The 17,719-nt window shown below is 42.4% G+C and overlaps 1 protein-coding gene across 1 annotated transcript in view; it reads right to left on the reverse strand.

Annotated features, from left to right (window-relative positions):
• LOC122669841 (telomere repeat-binding factor 4-like) overlaps nucleotides 1-17,719 on the reverse strand; it is a 38,611-nt gene that overhangs the window by 14,337 nt on the left and 6,555 nt on the right. The window contains exon 4 of the mRNA XM_043866711.1: nucleotides 4,583-4,667. Coding sequence (XP_043722646.1) covers nucleotides 4,583-4,667 — 85 coding nt within the window. The remainder of the gene's footprint in view (nucleotides 1-4,582; nucleotides 4,668-17,719) is intronic.

Below are 17,719 nucleotides of genomic sequence, written 5' to 3' on the forward strand. Positions count from 1 at the left end.
ATTGGTCTCGAACCCGGTATTTGCCCTTATTTATGCCAAATATCATTTACTTAAGATATTATTCATAAATAAACAAACACCCCCTATTTGAATCCAATAAAAATAGTTAAAAAATAAAATTCCAAAAGGATAAAAAGTCAACCCCCCAGTTCAAGAACAAAAACTGGTTTTTTGGCGGTAGGTGAAATTTTCAACTTTCAAATGTTGGGGTTTTTCTCAAATCTAAAAATTCTATAGATCTTAAATATGGTAAAACATTGCTAAAAAACAAAAGTGCGTTAAAATATTCATTTGTTTTGATATCTAAAAAAATGTTTTCATTCAGAGCGATTTTGATAGCATTCGTGCATACCAAATAAGGTTTGACCGGAACATAACTTTTTCAATATAAATCAGAATCAAGCAATTTTGGATTTGTTGGAAAGCTGGTTTTGTGCTCTACTAATACAAAAAGTCTCATGTAATAATAAAATCATTTGACTAGTCTAACTTCTAGAGAACAAGAACATCTCCCTAAATCAAGAGCAATTTAATTAATTTTAGATAGATTATATTTTCAAAGAATAGTATAAACCAAATGTATGTTTTGATTGTTTCAAACTTCCTATAGCTTGCTTCTTCAGCTTTGTTGTCTTCTAGTTCTATGCTGATTTTGATGACTTGATGTAGCTTAATATTGATTTTTGATGACTTGATGTGGCATAATGTTGATTTTTTATGACTTGAGGAGATTTAATGTGCTTTTGATGACTTGAGGAGGTTTACTGTCGATTTTTTATGATATAAGATATATATTGTAGCATTCTAAAATATTGTAGCACACTAAATAATGTCAAAAAAGGGGGAAATAAAAAATAGAACTTGAGGGCGCCTTGGTCGCCTAGGCGGGCGCCTTGTCGCCTATGCGCTTAGACACCCCTCTATCTCCTTGGGTCGCCTTGCCTACTTGACAACTATATTTGTAACCTTTATAGACTGCCACTCTCGCACTACATGGGTCTACATGATGCAACATAAGAGTGAAATGTTCTGATGCTTTCAGCTGTTTCACAAAATGGTTCAGACCCAGTATCAAGCTACCATCAAAATTCTTCGGGGTGATAACGGCAAAGAATACACAGAGGGCCAGTTCCAGAAGTATCTTGCTGACCATGGGATAGTTTACCAAACAAGTTGTGTAGATACCCCTGCTCAAAATGGGGTAGCCGACCGGAAGAACAACCGTTTATTGGAAGTTGCTGGTGCGCTCATGTTTGCCCGTCAGGCTAGGATCCCCATTCTTGAGTGAGTTCGAAAGTCCCCACCGCATCACAATTTGTTGAACAGGATTCTCGAAGCCCGTCATGTCCCTTCTCAGTATTGGAGTGATGTTGTCCTTACCGTTGCCGACCTCATAAATCGTATGCCCACTCGCCTTTTGGATGCTCGTGCACCTATTGAAGTGTTGCAAGGATCCTCATCTTTTATTGTTCCTCCCAAAATCTTTAGCTGTATTTGATATGTTCGGAACACACATTCCCTTGGTAAATTGGAGCCTCGTGGTTTGCGTTGCATCTTCTTGGGCTATTCTCCTACCCAGAAAGGATACAAGTGCTATTATCCACCTACTCGTCGTACCATAGTGAGTATGAATGCTATATTTCATGAGACTATCTCCTACTATTCCTCGCCACCTCTTCAGGGGAGTACAATCAAGGAATTAAGTATCGGAGCGTATCGTATCGTCTCGGCCGATACGTCTCGATATCGATCATGGCGAGAGAGACAGTCGAACGTATCTTTTTTTTTAAATGTAAATGTCTCGAATGTATCGGTATGTATCGACCGATACATATCGATACGATACGATACGGATCGATCGTGTGACGATACGCATAAGACATGATTTAAACCATTATTTTATTATTTTTGAAATAACGATACATACCGAGACGTCTCAATACGTATCGGCAACTTAAAACCACATGGGCCCAAGTCTTCTCAAAACAGAAAACTCGAGCGGGGAGCAGGCTGGCGGAAAAAACAGTTCCAGCTTTGAGAAACCATAAAAAACATCTTTAAACTTGGTTTTTGCCAAAGATTTGTTGAGGGCTTTGATTCCTTTGCCAAAAACGATCCTAAAGGAGGTGAAATCTCATCATTTGCTGCATCTAACAGCCCACATTCGAAATCAAAAGGTGTTCTTAAAGGGCAAGGTAGGTTTTTTGAAAAAAACTTGATTCTTTTGTTTAAATCTTTGATTTTTGGTATTTTTTTGCTATGATTCAAAGGGAATATGTTAAACTAACTTAGTATTGCATTCTTTGTATACATTTACAAAGATTTGAGTTCAAAATCCATGTTTCTTTGCATTTTTACCCAAAACCGAAAATTGCTTCTTTAAAATGATTTTTTTTTAATTTTTTCTAAAATTTAAAACAAATGCTAATGTATATAATATATGTACTATATTATGTATAGATCTATCACATTCCAAGAAGATTATATATTTACCCTAAAATCTATCACAATAGTCAGTCCTATTGTTGAAGATCGACATGACTTTGATCCACCCGAAATTCTTCATGGCAATTGGTGACTTTACATGTAAGAAATTTCATCTTTTAATCTTTTATAACAATTTCAATGTGCACGTGGTTATTGATTATTCACAATTCTTAGTATATATGCATGATATATGACACAAATTGCTTGTTTATATTGTTTTTATTGTCCAAAAGTGTATTGCCAGTGTATTTTGATCATTTTCATCGTTACGACGATCCACATCTTCGTACGATACGCGATACGATACGTCTCTTAAAATCTTCGATACCCGACCGATACTTAAATCCTGAGTACAATAGTGAAGATGTGCAAGATGTCTGTTCTTGGAGACTCTATTCTGTTGGTCACTTGATAGTGCTGCTGTCCCTATTCCTGATAAAGCTGTTTCTCAGGGGGAGGATGGTGAAGATATTGTTGTTTCAATTCAGGGGGAGTTTACTCCACGTGTTTAGAAGAAGATTGATGATCCCAATCTTCAGGTCTATCAGAGGAGTCGCGTTAGAAACAAGCAAGTTGAGACCACCACCACTTCAGCACCTGTACCTATTCAATTGGAATCCCTTAAACCAAAACCAAATTCTCCTAGTAATATTTCTTCTCCCGAGTCTTCTCCTGAGTTACTTATTGCTCTTCGTAAAGGAACCAGGACTTGCACCCAACATCCTATATCTCGTGTTGTTTCTTATAATTCATTGTCTAGTTTCTATCGTACCTTTGTTTCCTCTCTTTCCTCTGTTCGCATTCCACAACATTGGCAGGAGGCTGTTGCAGATGCAAAACAGCTATGGTAGAAAAAATGAAGGACTTGAAAAAAATATTACGTGTTATCTTGTGGCTCTCCCTCCAGGGAAGAAACCAGTTGTATGTAAGTGGGTTTTTGTGGTCAAACAGAAGGTTGATAGTAGTGTGAACAAATACAAGGCAAGGCTGGTTGCTAAAGGGTTCACACAGACATATGGAATCGAATACCAAGAGACTTTTGCCTCAGTGGCAAGGCTTAATACTGTGTGCGTCTTGTTATCATGTGCTGTAAATTTGGGGTCGGATCTTCAGCAACTTGGGATGCCATTTCTTTCGATATTAAAGCAAAGCTCTCTTCTGTCCAATTTTTTTGTTTTGATTCCCCAAGGAATTGTTGTGTCTTGGGGCCTTTCCCATTTCCTCTCTCCAGCCCCCTACCTCCTCTATTTAAGGTCCGGGCTGTTTGTGTATTTGTGTATTTGTTTTTCTTTCCTCCTTTTCCGGGGTCTTTTGTAGTCCCCTTTCTTCTTGGTAATGAATTCTTTATTCACCAAAAAAAAAAAAAACAACGTAATCCCCGTCTTGGACTTAAATCTCTAATATTTGGGCTTATAGAATTTGCACATTATAATAGTAAACCCAAAAATATTAAGCCCATGGCCCATATAACCCATTGGACACTCAAAATTAAACATATTAGTCCATTCTTGGTCCAGTTTGATGGCCTGGTTTGTTGCTGGCCTTCCTGTTTTTTTGGGATTCCTTGCAAACAATTTGGAAAATTAAAGAACATAAATGGCTTTGAAGAGCTCCATGATGACATGAAATTTCAAATAAGAATATGCCCTTAGTTCAATCAAGAGGTTAAGACATGTTTAGGGATGTAGAACTTGCACAAGCCTGAAAACATCAAAGGAGGTTTTCATGAATGTCCCAAAAATTCAACTTCTAAATAATCAACACCAAAATAACTTGCTCAATTTGGCAGGTTTTATAATCAATCATTCTTTAGATATTTAGATTTAACACTATTTGATGTAAATTGCAGCAGTAAACGGAACTAAACTTTATAACTTTAATTCTAGTCTGCAACCTGAAATCATGATTCATTCATTTTTCTTTTCAGGATATTATTCTCCCAGTGTGTTCAAATGCCACTATAGTTTTTTTTTTCCTGCCACTAGCATTAACATAGAACTGTTTCCCAGTAACCTGAATACAAAAGCTTCATCCAAACCAAAATTAAACCAAAGAAAGACTACAGAAGACGAAAAGGAAGAAAGGACCATCTTACCTCAATATAGCTGATGATGGAACTAATATCTGATCCATTTGGATCGTCCAAGGTTGAAAGTGCTTCAAAAATCATTGTGTTGTACCTAGTAAATAAAGAATTGCCATCAAGTATCTCATGATAACAGTTATAAATGTTTGACAAATAATAACAATAACAAGGACATATCTTCTGTATATCACAAGCATTCAATTCATTGAACACTGAAAGATCACTGTGCAAGGAGTTAATAGAAAGCCAATTGAAGGACTATTTAATAGATAAATGACCAATACAAAAAGAAAGAATCCGAATTGATCGATATCTTTCTCGAAAAAAACGAAAAGGAAACGAAAGATGAAACTATATGTTGAATGTTCACGGATTACCAGTTGATCCGTGACCCGGACCCGGATACATTAAAGTGTTCAGGTTCATTATGCACATGTTGCACATGTGATTTGACTAGGATTTTATTTCCTTTATTGTAACGATCTCTGATTATAAATAAAGAGGTTGTGGGCACATTGTTCATAAGCCATTATTCAAGGATTTCAACATGGCATCAGAGCCAATCCGAGAATATGGGATCTAAAAATTTCTTTCCTTTTTTTTGTTTTTTTCTCTCTTCTCTCCATCGTGAAGTCACCCTAGCAGCAGCACCTCCGCCAGTCTTCCGTCGGCACTCCACACCACCGCCATGTTAGGGAAGCACACATGGCCCTATACCCTCCAAGTCATCTCCATGATGACATGGTTGTTTTGATGATAACAAATAAGACCATCCTTGGACTAATGCTTGTATTCTAAGTGTTGTTAGAGTCAAAGCATAGCACCATGTGAAGGGGAGCGTATACAAGTTTACAAGACCATACTCAAGAAGATTGAAAGCTTGAAAGTCAAAACCTTGGAAGCTAAAAGAGTTGAAGTTTGTTTTCTTGAAGTTTGAAGATTGAAGACATTGTAATTTATACATATGTAATCTTTGAGTCGCATTTGATGTAATGCACACACACACGCATGCATCCATCTAGAATGACATTAGGTGGTTATTCAACCCCTTAAAACATGTGACTAAACGGGGTTTGAAATTCCCAAGCCAAACCCTAATGGAATTGGAATAATTTCCACTGAAATTGCCCAATCCGGCATTCCGGTTCCAGATCCGGCATACCGGATTAATGGAAAATCTCAGGAAAAAAGAACCAGTAGCTTGGTTAAGCAAGCTGGATCAGGATCCAGCATACCGGATCCTGAGAACCTGCAATTTGCCCTGATCCGGCATACCGGATTCCCATCCAGCATACCGAATCATTACTGATCTTTTATGAATTGACCGTTACTCCTGTGTTTATGGAAGTTAGGTGATCCGGCATACCGGATTCCCATCCAGCATACCAGATTATTTATAGACTGTGGAATCCGATCCTTAATTGGATTCCTAATTAATTCTAGCTTCTTTGGCTATAAATACCAAATTGTTTTAAGCTCTAAACACATCAATTAACATCATTGAATCACAATTAAGAGCCTCCAAGAACAAGTCACTCCCAAGTGAGATTACTTACATCAATCCAAGGAAAATCTATCTCACTTTGCTCCCTTCATTCTCATTAGCATTCGAGCTTCATGTTTTGAAAGGTAGCATTTATTCTACTAAGGTTTGAGGTAATTCTAAAACCCTTAGTATTTCACTTTTACTTTGCATAAGTTGTTGTTGAGTCCTCTTGCTCGGAATCAAGAGAAGTTTGAGTCCTCTTACTCATTAACTCAAGAGTAGTTTTGTTGAGTCGTCTTGCTCGCTCTCAAGAATAGTTGTACGAGTTCTCTTGCTCTTACTCAAGATTCTTATAGTGAAATTCTCTCTAAGTTGAGAGGAATGGATGTAGGCTCGTGTTGGCCAAACCACTATAAATCTTTGTGTCTCTCTTTTAATTGTTGCTTGTCAATTTGGATATCTTTACTTGTTTATTTTCCGCATAAGTTTTAAATTTTACAACCTTCACCTATTCACCCCCCCTCTAGGTGAATTCACACGCTAGCCCCTCAACCCACCGCCAACCCTCCGGCAGCTTTTCCCCACCTTTTTCACACCACCGCCTCCCTCCCGCGGCTCTCTCTCTCTCTCTCCTTTTTCTCCCGAGAGGACTTCTCGCCTCCTTGCGATCCTTTTAGACCCTCCCTTGGTGGTGAGTTGTCTCCCACCAAGGGCTCTTTTTTTCCCCTAAAATTTTTTCCCCTATGTAGTAAACAAATCTGCGATTTTTTTTCCATTATTATTTTTTTCTGACCAGTCACCATGCCTGACAACTCTGACGTTACGTCTGCTTCCTCTGGCCCTGATGGCATTTCGCAGCGTGACTTTGTTCCTTTTCCGGCCAGTCCTATAAAATTAAATGGGGCCAATTACCTCCTTTAGTCTCGTTCATGCTTGTTTGCAATCAATTCCCGTGGTCTCTCTGGCTACATCATTGGAACCTCTGTCAGGTCTGCTGAAACTAGTTCTGCCCAAGATCGGTGGGAGAATTTTAATTTTATGGTTATGTCCTCTTTGATGAATTCCATGGAGCAAGAGATTGTCAGACGTTATCTTCTTCTCGATTCGGCTGCCAAGATATGGAAAACAGCCAGGGACACGTATTCTCAAGTTGGGAATGCCGCTCAGTCCTATGAACTTCGTCAAAAGATTCACTCTACCAAGCAGTTCGAGTTGTCCCTTTCACAATATTATAATTTATAACACCATGTGTACTCTGTGGCAACAATTGGATTTTTTGGGCACCTTTACTGCAACTAGTGCTGCTGATGCAACGGCTTACAGTAAATGGGAAGCCGGTTTTCGTGTTTTTTATTTTTTGGCCGGGCTCAATATTGAATTTGATCCAATCCGGTCAAATATTCTGAATCGTGATCTTCTACCTACTCTTAAGCAGGCATATGCAATTCTTTCTGCCGAGGACAGTCGAGGTATAGCCATGGTTAATCCTGTCCCTCAAGAACGATCGGCTCTTATTTCTAGTTCACAGTCTTCTGCCCGTGACAATTCTTCCCGTTCTGTTCCTAGTGATCGGCCATCTGGGGATGGCCCTCCTATTAAATGTGATCATTGTGGAAAGGAGTGGCACACAAAGGATCGTTGTTGGAAGCTACATGGTCGCCCTGCCGATACTCGGGAGTGGGGAAGGGGTGGTTCCAATTGATCTACTGGCACACGTGCAAATCAGGCATCCACTGAAGAAGAACCTGCGCAGTTTTTTTCTTAAGTTATGGCTGAACTCAATCATCTCAGGGATATGGTGACTCGTTTGGACACGTCTTCTTCGGCATCTACATCCTCTTCATTGGCTGCCTCTACTGTTTCTGTGCCTTCTACTACCCCTACCACTCCTTCTCCAGGTATTTCATTTGGTGGGAACTGCTCCTCTGTCATTCCCGATTCTTGGGTGATTGACTCTGGAGCAACCGACCATATGACAGGTTCTTCATCTCTTTTTTTCAAGTATTTTCCTTTATCTGGTGACACTAAAGTCCGTGTTGCTGACGGATCTCTTTCTTCTATCTCGGGAAAGGGATCTGTACAGTGCACATCTTCTCTTTGCCTTTCCTCTGTCTTGCATGTTCCAAAATTCTCTACTAATTTACTTTCAATTAGTAGTATAACTAGAGATTTAAATTGCAAACTGACCTTTTTTCCCAACCATTGCTTGTTTTAGGACTTGGAGACGGGTCGTATGATTGCATGTGGTAAAGTGATTGGTGGTCTTTATGTACTTGATGGTGCGCCGGCAGCCTTGACATCTCAGTCTTCCTCTACTGAATCTGATTCGGCAATAATGGAGTTGAATAATTGGCATAAGCGTTTGGGCCATCCCTCTATAAGGGTTTTATCTGATCTTTTTCCCAGTTTGGTTAAACGATGTAATAAATTTAATCTTTCTTTTAATGCTTGCATTTTAGCCAAACTCGGACGTTTTATCCTATTTCTGATGGTAGAAGTTTATCACCTTTTAATTTGATTCATTCTGACGTTTGGGGCCCTGCCCGGTGTGTTTCTACTTCTGGCTTTCGGTGGTTTGTCACCTTCATTGATTATTGTAGTCGGACCACTTGGGTCTACTTGATGCCCAATAAGAGTGATGTTTTCCGTTGTTTTACCCTATTTCATAAGATGGTTCAGACCCAGTTCGATGCCAAGGTACGAATTCTTCGGTCTGATAATGGCAAAGAATACATGGATGGTGCCTTTCGGTCATACTTTGAAACTCATGGGATTATCCATCAGACCTCTTGTGTGGATACACCAGCTCAGAATGGGATCGCGGAACGCAAGAACAGGCATTTACTTGAGATGGCTCGATCTCTGATGTTTGATATGGCTATTCCCCCTCGTTTCTGGGGTGATGCAGTCCTCACAGCCACTTATCTTATTAATGGACTTCTCTTAAGAGTCTTAGGAGGTCGTTGCCCGTTGGATGTTTTATTGGGCTCCTCGACTTTTGTTTTACCACCAAAGTTTTTTGGCTGTGTGGTGTTTGCCCAAAACCACCATGTTCATGGCAAGTTCAACCCAAAGGGACTTCGGTGCATTTTTCTTGGCTACTCAACTACTCAGAAGGGCTACAAATGCTACCATCCTCCAACCAGAAAAATATTTGTTACCATGGATGCGGTGTTTCATGAGTCCGAGGCCTACTTTTCATCACCGGAACCTCTGCAGTGGGAGATCATAAGTGCAGATTCAGAGGTCCCACTGATTGTTCCTCTAGACGTTCATGTACCTGCTATAAAGGATTCTTCTGTGGAATTGGAGGATGGGATTACAAGTCAAGAACAAGAAATGGGACAGATTGAGCAGCAACCAGTTCAAGGGGAGAAAGATTTGAAGAATTATTCTCAGGGGACGTTTTTTCCTCCTCATAGACCATTGTACAAAGAGACCACTACCACACTACCTACTCAATCAGCACCTGTTCCGAGTTCTCCCACTCATTCTCCTGGTAAGCCTCCTTATGATGATTGAATGATGACCCCCCCTCCTCTAATTCTCCCTGCCGGCCTCCCCGGCAGGTCCCCTGAGCCTCCCGTTTGTCTGTCCTTCCTGTATGGCTTCCTCCTCACCTGCCCCTGCTTCCTCCTCTCCTTCTCCTGGTCCCCCTCTGCATCCCCCTGGTTCCCACCCTCCTTCTTGGAGTTCCATCCTTATTGTTGGCTCCTCTCCTAGCTCTGATGGTCTCCCCCAGCACTTCGTCCCTCCTTCTTCTGATGGGCCTTCGAAGGTAGTCTGCTGTCCTCTTGATCTTCTCTCGGCTGAAGCAAAGCTTTGGGAAGACTGCCTTGTGGGTAACTTTCTGGGCCCTCGACCTCCCTTTCACATTGTCAAACTGTCCCTTTCCAACCAATGGTGCCCCCAAGGTACTCTGGATACTTTTCTGCTTGACAATGGATTTTTTATCTTCAAATTCTCCTCCTCTCTTGATAAATCTCGAGCCCTGGAAGGTGGCCCTTGGCTGGTGGGCAAAAGGCCAATCTTTTTGCGTCAATGGACTCGCCAAATCCAGCTCAAACGTCTGGATCTTTCATCCATTCCTTTGTGGATCTCCTTACCAGGATTGCCTTTGCATTTCTGGTGCACGGATGGCCTCAGTCTGATAAGCTCTGCCTTGGGAAAACCTTTGTTTTCTGATGTGCGCACTCGCAAAAAGGACCGGCTAGCCTTTGCGAGAATTTGTGTCGAGGTTTCTGCTGAGGAGTCACTTCCGGCTTTCATCACTGTCAATGAGGGTGAGGGCTACTCCTTTGATCAGGAGGTGCACTATGACTGGCTGCCTCCTCACTGCCTGGTTTGCAAAACCTTTGGCCACGACTCTCGCATTGCACTCTGTCGCCCAGCCTTGGCTGCTGATACCTGACCCTGCTCCATCTCCTTTCCTGAGGCTGGCGATGGTCCTGCTGTCTCTGTTGGTGCTGGTTCTGTCCTGGAAAGGCCTGTGATCTTACCTAATGGTGGAGCAGAGAAGTCGAACCTCCACTCCAAGGATGCTCGTTCCGCCTCTCGAGGTCGTTCCAGATATAGATTCCGGCACCGGAATCAGAAATGGAAGAAGAAGAAGCTACCAGAAAGCAATAAGGACCAGTCACTGTCGCTGCAGCAGCCCTAGTCAGATGGGCAGAATCGATTTTGCCTCCTGGCTTCGTCTGATGACATTGAGCCTCTATCGTGTCCCGAGAAACCATAATTTGAGGTCCTTCCTCGGAGCAGATCTCGAATGGCAAAAGATCCTGTAGAAGAGACTTCTATTCTTGGCTCTGGCTTCGAAAATGGTGTTGCGCTTGCTTCAATGCCTTCGTCTGCTCCTCTGGGAAGATCTGCAACTCCCTTGAGCTCTGGCTCCTGTGTTCTCCCCAAGCCTATTAACGGAGAAGTTCTTCCCCTTCTTTCCCCTACTTTATCGAAAACCGTGGCACCTACTTCTGCTAACTTGGAACTTGTGGGGCCCTCATCTGTTGACCTTCTTCCTCCAAGTAGTCACATGGGCTCTACCTAGACTAACCAACTTTTTGCACCGGGTCCCCTAATCCCTGACCCTTTTGCCTCTTTACCCAATTCCACCGCTGGGTCGGGTCGCACCAACTCTAGTCTCTCTTTCTCTCGGGTGGGTTTTAACTCACTCTTGGGTCCTGGACCTGGCCCAGGCCCATCGAAAACCCCGTCTTCTTCACCCGTTTCTCTAATCTCCCCTATTTTATCTCGTCAGCTTCTCCCCCCACCCCCCACACCTTCTGCTCTCTCCGGCAGCTCCTAGCGCAGGCGGCACCATAGTGAAACCAGATCGAGAGCTGTGCAATCCAGGCTACTTGAGCCTTTGATGCCCCTCCAGCCTTTGTCCCAATGATTCACGGAACTATTTGGAACACTCGCGGGCTCAACTCCCCCGCGAAGCAGGCTGCTGTTCATTTGCGTATTCGTGAATCTCGTTCAAGCTTTTGTTGCCCTTTGGAAACCCATATTAGGAGCCCAACTCTCCCAAAATCCTTGCTTCCATTGCTCCAGGTTGGTCTTTGATTTCCAACTACACCCACCACTTCAATGGCGGTATCTGGCTTCTGTGGGACCCCAAAAAAATTTCCATCTCCCTCTCTGCTTCCTCCTCTCAATACCTGCATACCAAATTCTCTGATTCCTTAGGCCATTTCTCCTTTTTTTTCTCGGTGGTTTATGCTGAAAACTGCCCTGCTCTTAGGACTTCTCTTTGGGCTGATCTCAGATCCTTTACTAGCCATATTGGATCCCAGCCTTGGGGTCTGGGAGGGGACTTCAACATTATCTGTTACAGTCATGAAAAACAGGGGAATGACCATTGTGACCTGGATGCTATGAATGCCTTTAATGACTGCATTGAAGATATTGCTGCTAATTATCTCAGATGGACTGGGTTCCCCCTTACCTGGAGCAATAAGAGGGCTGGAAACTGTCGGATAGCCTGCAAATTAGACAGGGTTCTTGTCAATGAAGAGTGGTTAACCTCCTTCCCTTCCTCCCATGCTTCTTTTGAGAACCCAGGCATCTCTGATCACTCCCCCATCTCTCTTGCTATCCAGCCTTTCACTTCTTTTGGGCCCAAGCCATTCAAATATTTCGACATGTGGTCATCTCATCCAACTTTCCTTCTGGTTGTGCTTGAAGCTTGGCAAAAGCCTGTCCTTGCCTTCTCCACCCCTCTCATAGCCTTCTCAAAGAGGCTCAAAAATGTCAAGGCTGCCCTCAAGGATTGGAACCTAAACATCTTTGGCAACTTTACTCTCCAAGTCAAAGAGTGCACAGACAGACTTGCTTCCATTCAATCAAGGCTGCAGTCTGATTTGCTCAATGACTCCCTTGCTATTGAAGAAAAAGAGGTCTCTATCCAGCTCTCCTCCTTGCTAGCTAGGGAAGAAAGCTTTCTCAAACAAAAATCAAGAATTAAACGGTTAGATTTGGGGGATTCTAACTCAGCATATTTTCATCAGTCCGTGAAAGCTAGAGTTAATTCTAACTCTATAGTTCAGCTCACTCGGCAAGATGGCTCTGTTGTCAACACAGTTAAGGATATTAAGGACATGGCAGTCCAGCACTTCAAAGGAATTTTCACTGGGGCCCAGCAGGAGCATATTCCTATCCCTACCCACTTGCTCAACAAGTTCATTGCTCCAGAATTCTTGGATTCCCTAAGCTCTATTCCCAAAGAAGAAGAAATTGTGAAAGCTATTCACTCTCTCAAGGTCAATGGAGCGCCTGGCCCGGATGGTTTTAGTACGGGATTCTTCTTAGCTGCTTGGGACATCATCAAAGTTGACCTTATTGCTGCCATTGAGAGCTTCTTCCTTAATCCCAATCAAGTCAAGGGGATCAACCACACATTCCTCTGCCTTATCCCCAAAAAGGAAGGTGCCATTGCAATGAATGACTTTAGGCCCATTGCTCTCTGCAATCTGCTGTACAAATTCATTGCTAAAATTCTTGATAGAAAGCTCAAGAGTGTGATGGATCTTTTGGTGAGTGATAATCAAACAGCCTTCATCCCTGGCAGGACCATCTCTGACAACATCCTTCTGTGTAATGACATTGTCAGAGGCTTTGATAGGAAGAATCACTCTCCGTCACTGCTCATGAAGATTGACATCCACAAAGCCTTTGACTCTCTTCGATGGGACTTCATTGCTCAAGTGTTGACTCAGATGGGATTCCCTTTGCCCTTTGTTCATTGGATTAGCTCCTGCATCTCTTCCCCAAAGTTCTCAGTTTTGGTTAATGGCAGCCCGGCAGGATACTTTGGAGCTTCGGTGGGAATTCGCCAAGGCTGCCCTCTCTCCCCTTACTTGTTCACTATTGCCATGGAAATCCTCTCTAGGCAGATTCAGCTTTGTACTGACCAGCAGCTCATCTCTCCTATGCCCAAGTGTAAAAGCCTAAAGCTCACTCACTTAGCTTTTGCAGATGACTTGATGATTTTCTCCAAGGCATCGATTGCCTCCTTAGAGACTATTTTGCTTTGTCTCCAGCAATTCAAAGAGCTCTCGGATCTTCGCATCAACCCCGCCAAATCTCTCATCTTCTTTGCTGAAGTTTCTGATGCTGACAAAGCAGCCTTCCTTGCCATCTCTGGTTTCCTTGAAGGTCAGCTGCCTGTCAAATACTTGGGGGTTCCATTGATCTCAGGTAGGCTTTCGGCCCATCACTGCACCCCCTTAATGGACATGATTCGGAAGAGACTTCAGCCATGGAAAAGCAAGCTTCTATCTTATGCTGGCAAGTTGGTCCTTATTAGATCAGTTCTGGAAGCCTCTTATATTTATTGGTCGGGTATCTATGGGCTGCCTTTCTCTACTATCAAGGCTTTGGAAGCTCTTATGGCTTCCTTCCTTTGGAAGGGCTCAGACTCCACAAGGTTCCCTCATCCTTTGAGTTGGGCTGTTGTGTGCCTTCCCAAAAAAGAAGGATGGTTGGGCATTCGCCGTATTTCAGAAGTGAACTCAGCTGGTATCATCAAGCTTCTTTAGAAGATAGTCTCAAAAAAAAAGAGCATTTGGGTTGACTGGATCTACTCGGGTTATCTTCGCCATGATTCTATCTGGACTACCTCCGCTGTGTCTGATGCTTCTTGGGTTTCGAGGAAAATCCTTGACAGCCGTCACTTAGTCCTTCATGCCATCCGCTCAAACATTGGAGATGGTCAATCTACTTATCTCTGGCTTGACAACTGGCATCCTATGGGTATTTTGCTTCATCGGGCTACTCCCAGATCCATTTACTCCTCTGGCTTACATAGGCTTTCTTTGGTTGCGGATATTCTTGACCACAATGGTTGGGCTCCCCCCACATCAAGCCCTATCCTCACTCCTATCTGGAATGAGCTCCACTTGGTCACTAGAAGGGCTGCTTCTAGAGGTGATTGTACTACTTGGTGCTCCAACAGCTCTTGCTCCTTCTCTTCCAAGGCTGCTTGGAATTTTATTCGTCTAAAAGGCCCTGTGGTTCCTTGGCATAGACTTCCCTGGTTCAAGCATCACATTCCTAGGCACTGCTTCACAGCCTGGAGAGTCTTCAACAGATGCCTCCCTACTCAAGCTTTTCTTTGCAGCCGCCAGATCTTAGTCCCTAGTGCTTGCTGCCTCTCCTGGAACAACGATGAAGACCTGAATCATCTCTTCTTTGAATGTCCTACTGCAGCTGCAATCTGGAAGGGTGTTCTCCTCAAATGCTGGCCTGCTCGAAGACATATTCTCCCCTTCTCTAGAGAATGGATTTGGATCGATATGACTTTTGCTGGCTCCACGATTTGTGACTCAGTCGGGAAGATGGCTTTTAGTGCTACTCTCAGCCATATTTGGATGGAGCGCAATTTGAGAAAATGGACCTCCAACTCTCGGCCTTTCCAAAAGATTTGGGATTCCATTTCCTTTGAAATTCAAGCAAAATTATCTTTTCTTCCCCACTCTTCTTGTATAGACACCCCTAGGAACAGGACCATTATTAATTCCTGGGGTCTCTCTAATGTAACTTTGGTTGCTCCAGCTAGAGCTTAGGCTGCCTGGCTTGGCTCTCTCTCTTTGAGCCCTTTGTTTTCTCTTCTTTTCTCTCTTTTGGTAATGAAATTTTTATTCACCCAAAAAAAAAAAAGCCTCCTTATGATCCCAGTCTGGATTTACCTATTGCTGTTCGGAAGCCAAAGCGGAGTTGTACTCAACATCCAATTTCTAATTTTGTATCTCATAACTCCCTTACTCATTCTTTCCATACCTTTGTGTCTTCATTATCCTCTGTTATTATTCCTAACAATTGGCAACAAGCAATAGCAGAGCAAAAATGGAAGGATGTGATGCATGAAGAAATGTGTGCCTTAGAGAAAAATCAGATCTGGGATTTGGTAATTCCTCCATCAGGAAAGAGACCCGTTGTCTGTAAATGGGTATTTATTGTGAAGCATAAATCTGATGGTTCAGTTGAAAGGTATAAAGCAAGGTTGGTTGCCAAAGAGTTCACTCAAACCCAAGGAATCAACTATCAAGAAACCTTTGCTCCTGTGGCAAAGATGAATACAGTGAGAGTCATCATTTCCTGTGCTGTGAATCAAGGTTGGGATCTTCAACAACTTGATGTGAAAAATGCCTTCTTACATGGAGAGTTGGAAGAAGATGTCTACATGGAGATACCTCCGGGTTTTGCCTCACCAAACACTCAGGGAAAGGTGTGCAAATTGAAGAAAGCCTTATATGGCTTAAAACAGTCTCCCCCGGGCCTGGTTCGGTCGTTTCCATAGAGCTATGGTTGCTAATGGATATCAGCAAAGCAATGCTGACCACACACTATTTGTTAACAGGGTGGGACAGCATATCACTATTTTGATTGTCTATGTAGATGATATAGTGATCACCGGAAGTGATAAACAAGAAATTCAGCGGTTGAAGACCTATTTGGGTACCGAGTTTGAGGTCAAAGACCTGGGCAGGTTGCGGTATTTCTTGGGAATAGAGGTTGCCTACTCTGCTAAAGGTATATCTCTTTCTTAGAGAAAGTATACTCTTGATTTATTAAGGACACTGGGCTGCTTGGGTGTAAACCTGCCGATACACCTCTAGAACCTAACACAGACTTGAAGATTAAGGATGGTGACCCTCTTGATAAGGGCAGTTATCAGAGGTTGGTTGGGAGATTGATATACTTGTCTCATACCCGACCAGATATTGCATTTGCAGTAAGTGTAATCAGCCAGTTTATGCATGATCCTCACTCTTCTCACTTGGAGGCAGCATACCGAATCCTAAGGTACCTAAAGTCCTCTCTTGATAAAGGAGTCCTATATTCCTCACATAGTCATCTCCGGGTAGAAGCTTATACTGCTGCGGATTGAGCAGGCAGCCCTGATGATAGAAGGTCCACCTCTGGATATTGCACCTATGTTGGAGGAAATTTGATTACTTGGAGAAGTAACAAGCAGGCAGTGGTTGCTTGGTCAAGTGCTAAAGCTGAGTTTAGAGCCATGGCACAAGGCATTTGCGAACTTCTTTGGCTCAAAGGACTTCTCCAAGATCTTGGATTGTCAGTTGACCTTCCAATGAGACTCTATTGTGACAACAAGTCCACAATCAGAATTGCCCATAATCCAGTCCAACATGATTGCACCAAACATGTTGAGATTGATCAGCACTTTATCAAGGAAAAGCTGGAGCAAGGGGTCATCTGTGTTATGTTTGTTCAGTCTTGTGATAAAGTGGTTGATACTCTTACTAAGGAATTGGTAGTAAATTATTTAGTTCTATTGTCAACAAGTTGGGCATGTTTGATATGTATGCACCAACTTGAGGGGGAGTGTTGAATGTTCACGGATTACCCGTTGATCCGTGACCCGGACCCGGATACATTAAAGTGTCCAGGTTCATTATGCACATGTTGCACATGTGATTTGACTAGGATTTTATTTCCTTTATTGTAATGATCTCTGATTATAAATAAAGAGGTTGTGGGCACATTGTTCATAAGCGATTATTCAAGGATTTCAACACTATATAATTAGATAACGAAAGCCACCAGTGAAACAGATAAGAGGGATTACATAACTCAAACCTCCACTCTATATAGATCTTAGCATCCATCCGGCTCACATGGTCCAAGGTTTCTCGGCATTTGACTCGGTTTTGACAAGGGTTGAGACAAGATGGGGTGCAAAATAGGGAGAATGCATTTTCCCGGCCAAAATTTCGGCATCTCAGCGAGATTTCATTTTGGCTGAAACTGGCACAAAGGGACCTTATAAAAGTGCCTCATTTTGACAAGACAAGTCGAAGTCTCGAGAGCTCTCCGCCTCTCCGTGAGTTTCAATGGTCCCCCCCCCCTCCTCTCCAATGCTCAATTTTTTACCAAAACCCACAAATCTTGCTTACAACCACTAAATTTGTTGCTAAACAACAACATTTGAGGAGATTTACTGCACACCATTTGGAGGAGATTTCAAGTTGAAGGTAATACACTATTCCCCAAAAGTGTTTTTTGCAAAGAAGTATGATGTATATTTGCTTCTTGTTGTTCAATATTTATATGTTGAAAATGCTTGCCTGATCTATGACTTCATGGAATGAGTTTTTTTTCCTGTTTTTTAAATTTTTTTACTTTTTCTGTAAAAT

This window comes from Telopea speciosissima, chromosome 7, assembly GCF_018873765.1.
Source record: "Telopea speciosissima isolate NSW1024214 ecotype Mountain lineage chromosome 7, Tspe_v1, whole genome shotgun sequence".
In the NCBI taxonomy this organism is placed as follows: domain Eukaryota; kingdom Viridiplantae; phylum Streptophyta; class Magnoliopsida; order Proteales; family Proteaceae; genus Telopea; species Telopea speciosissima.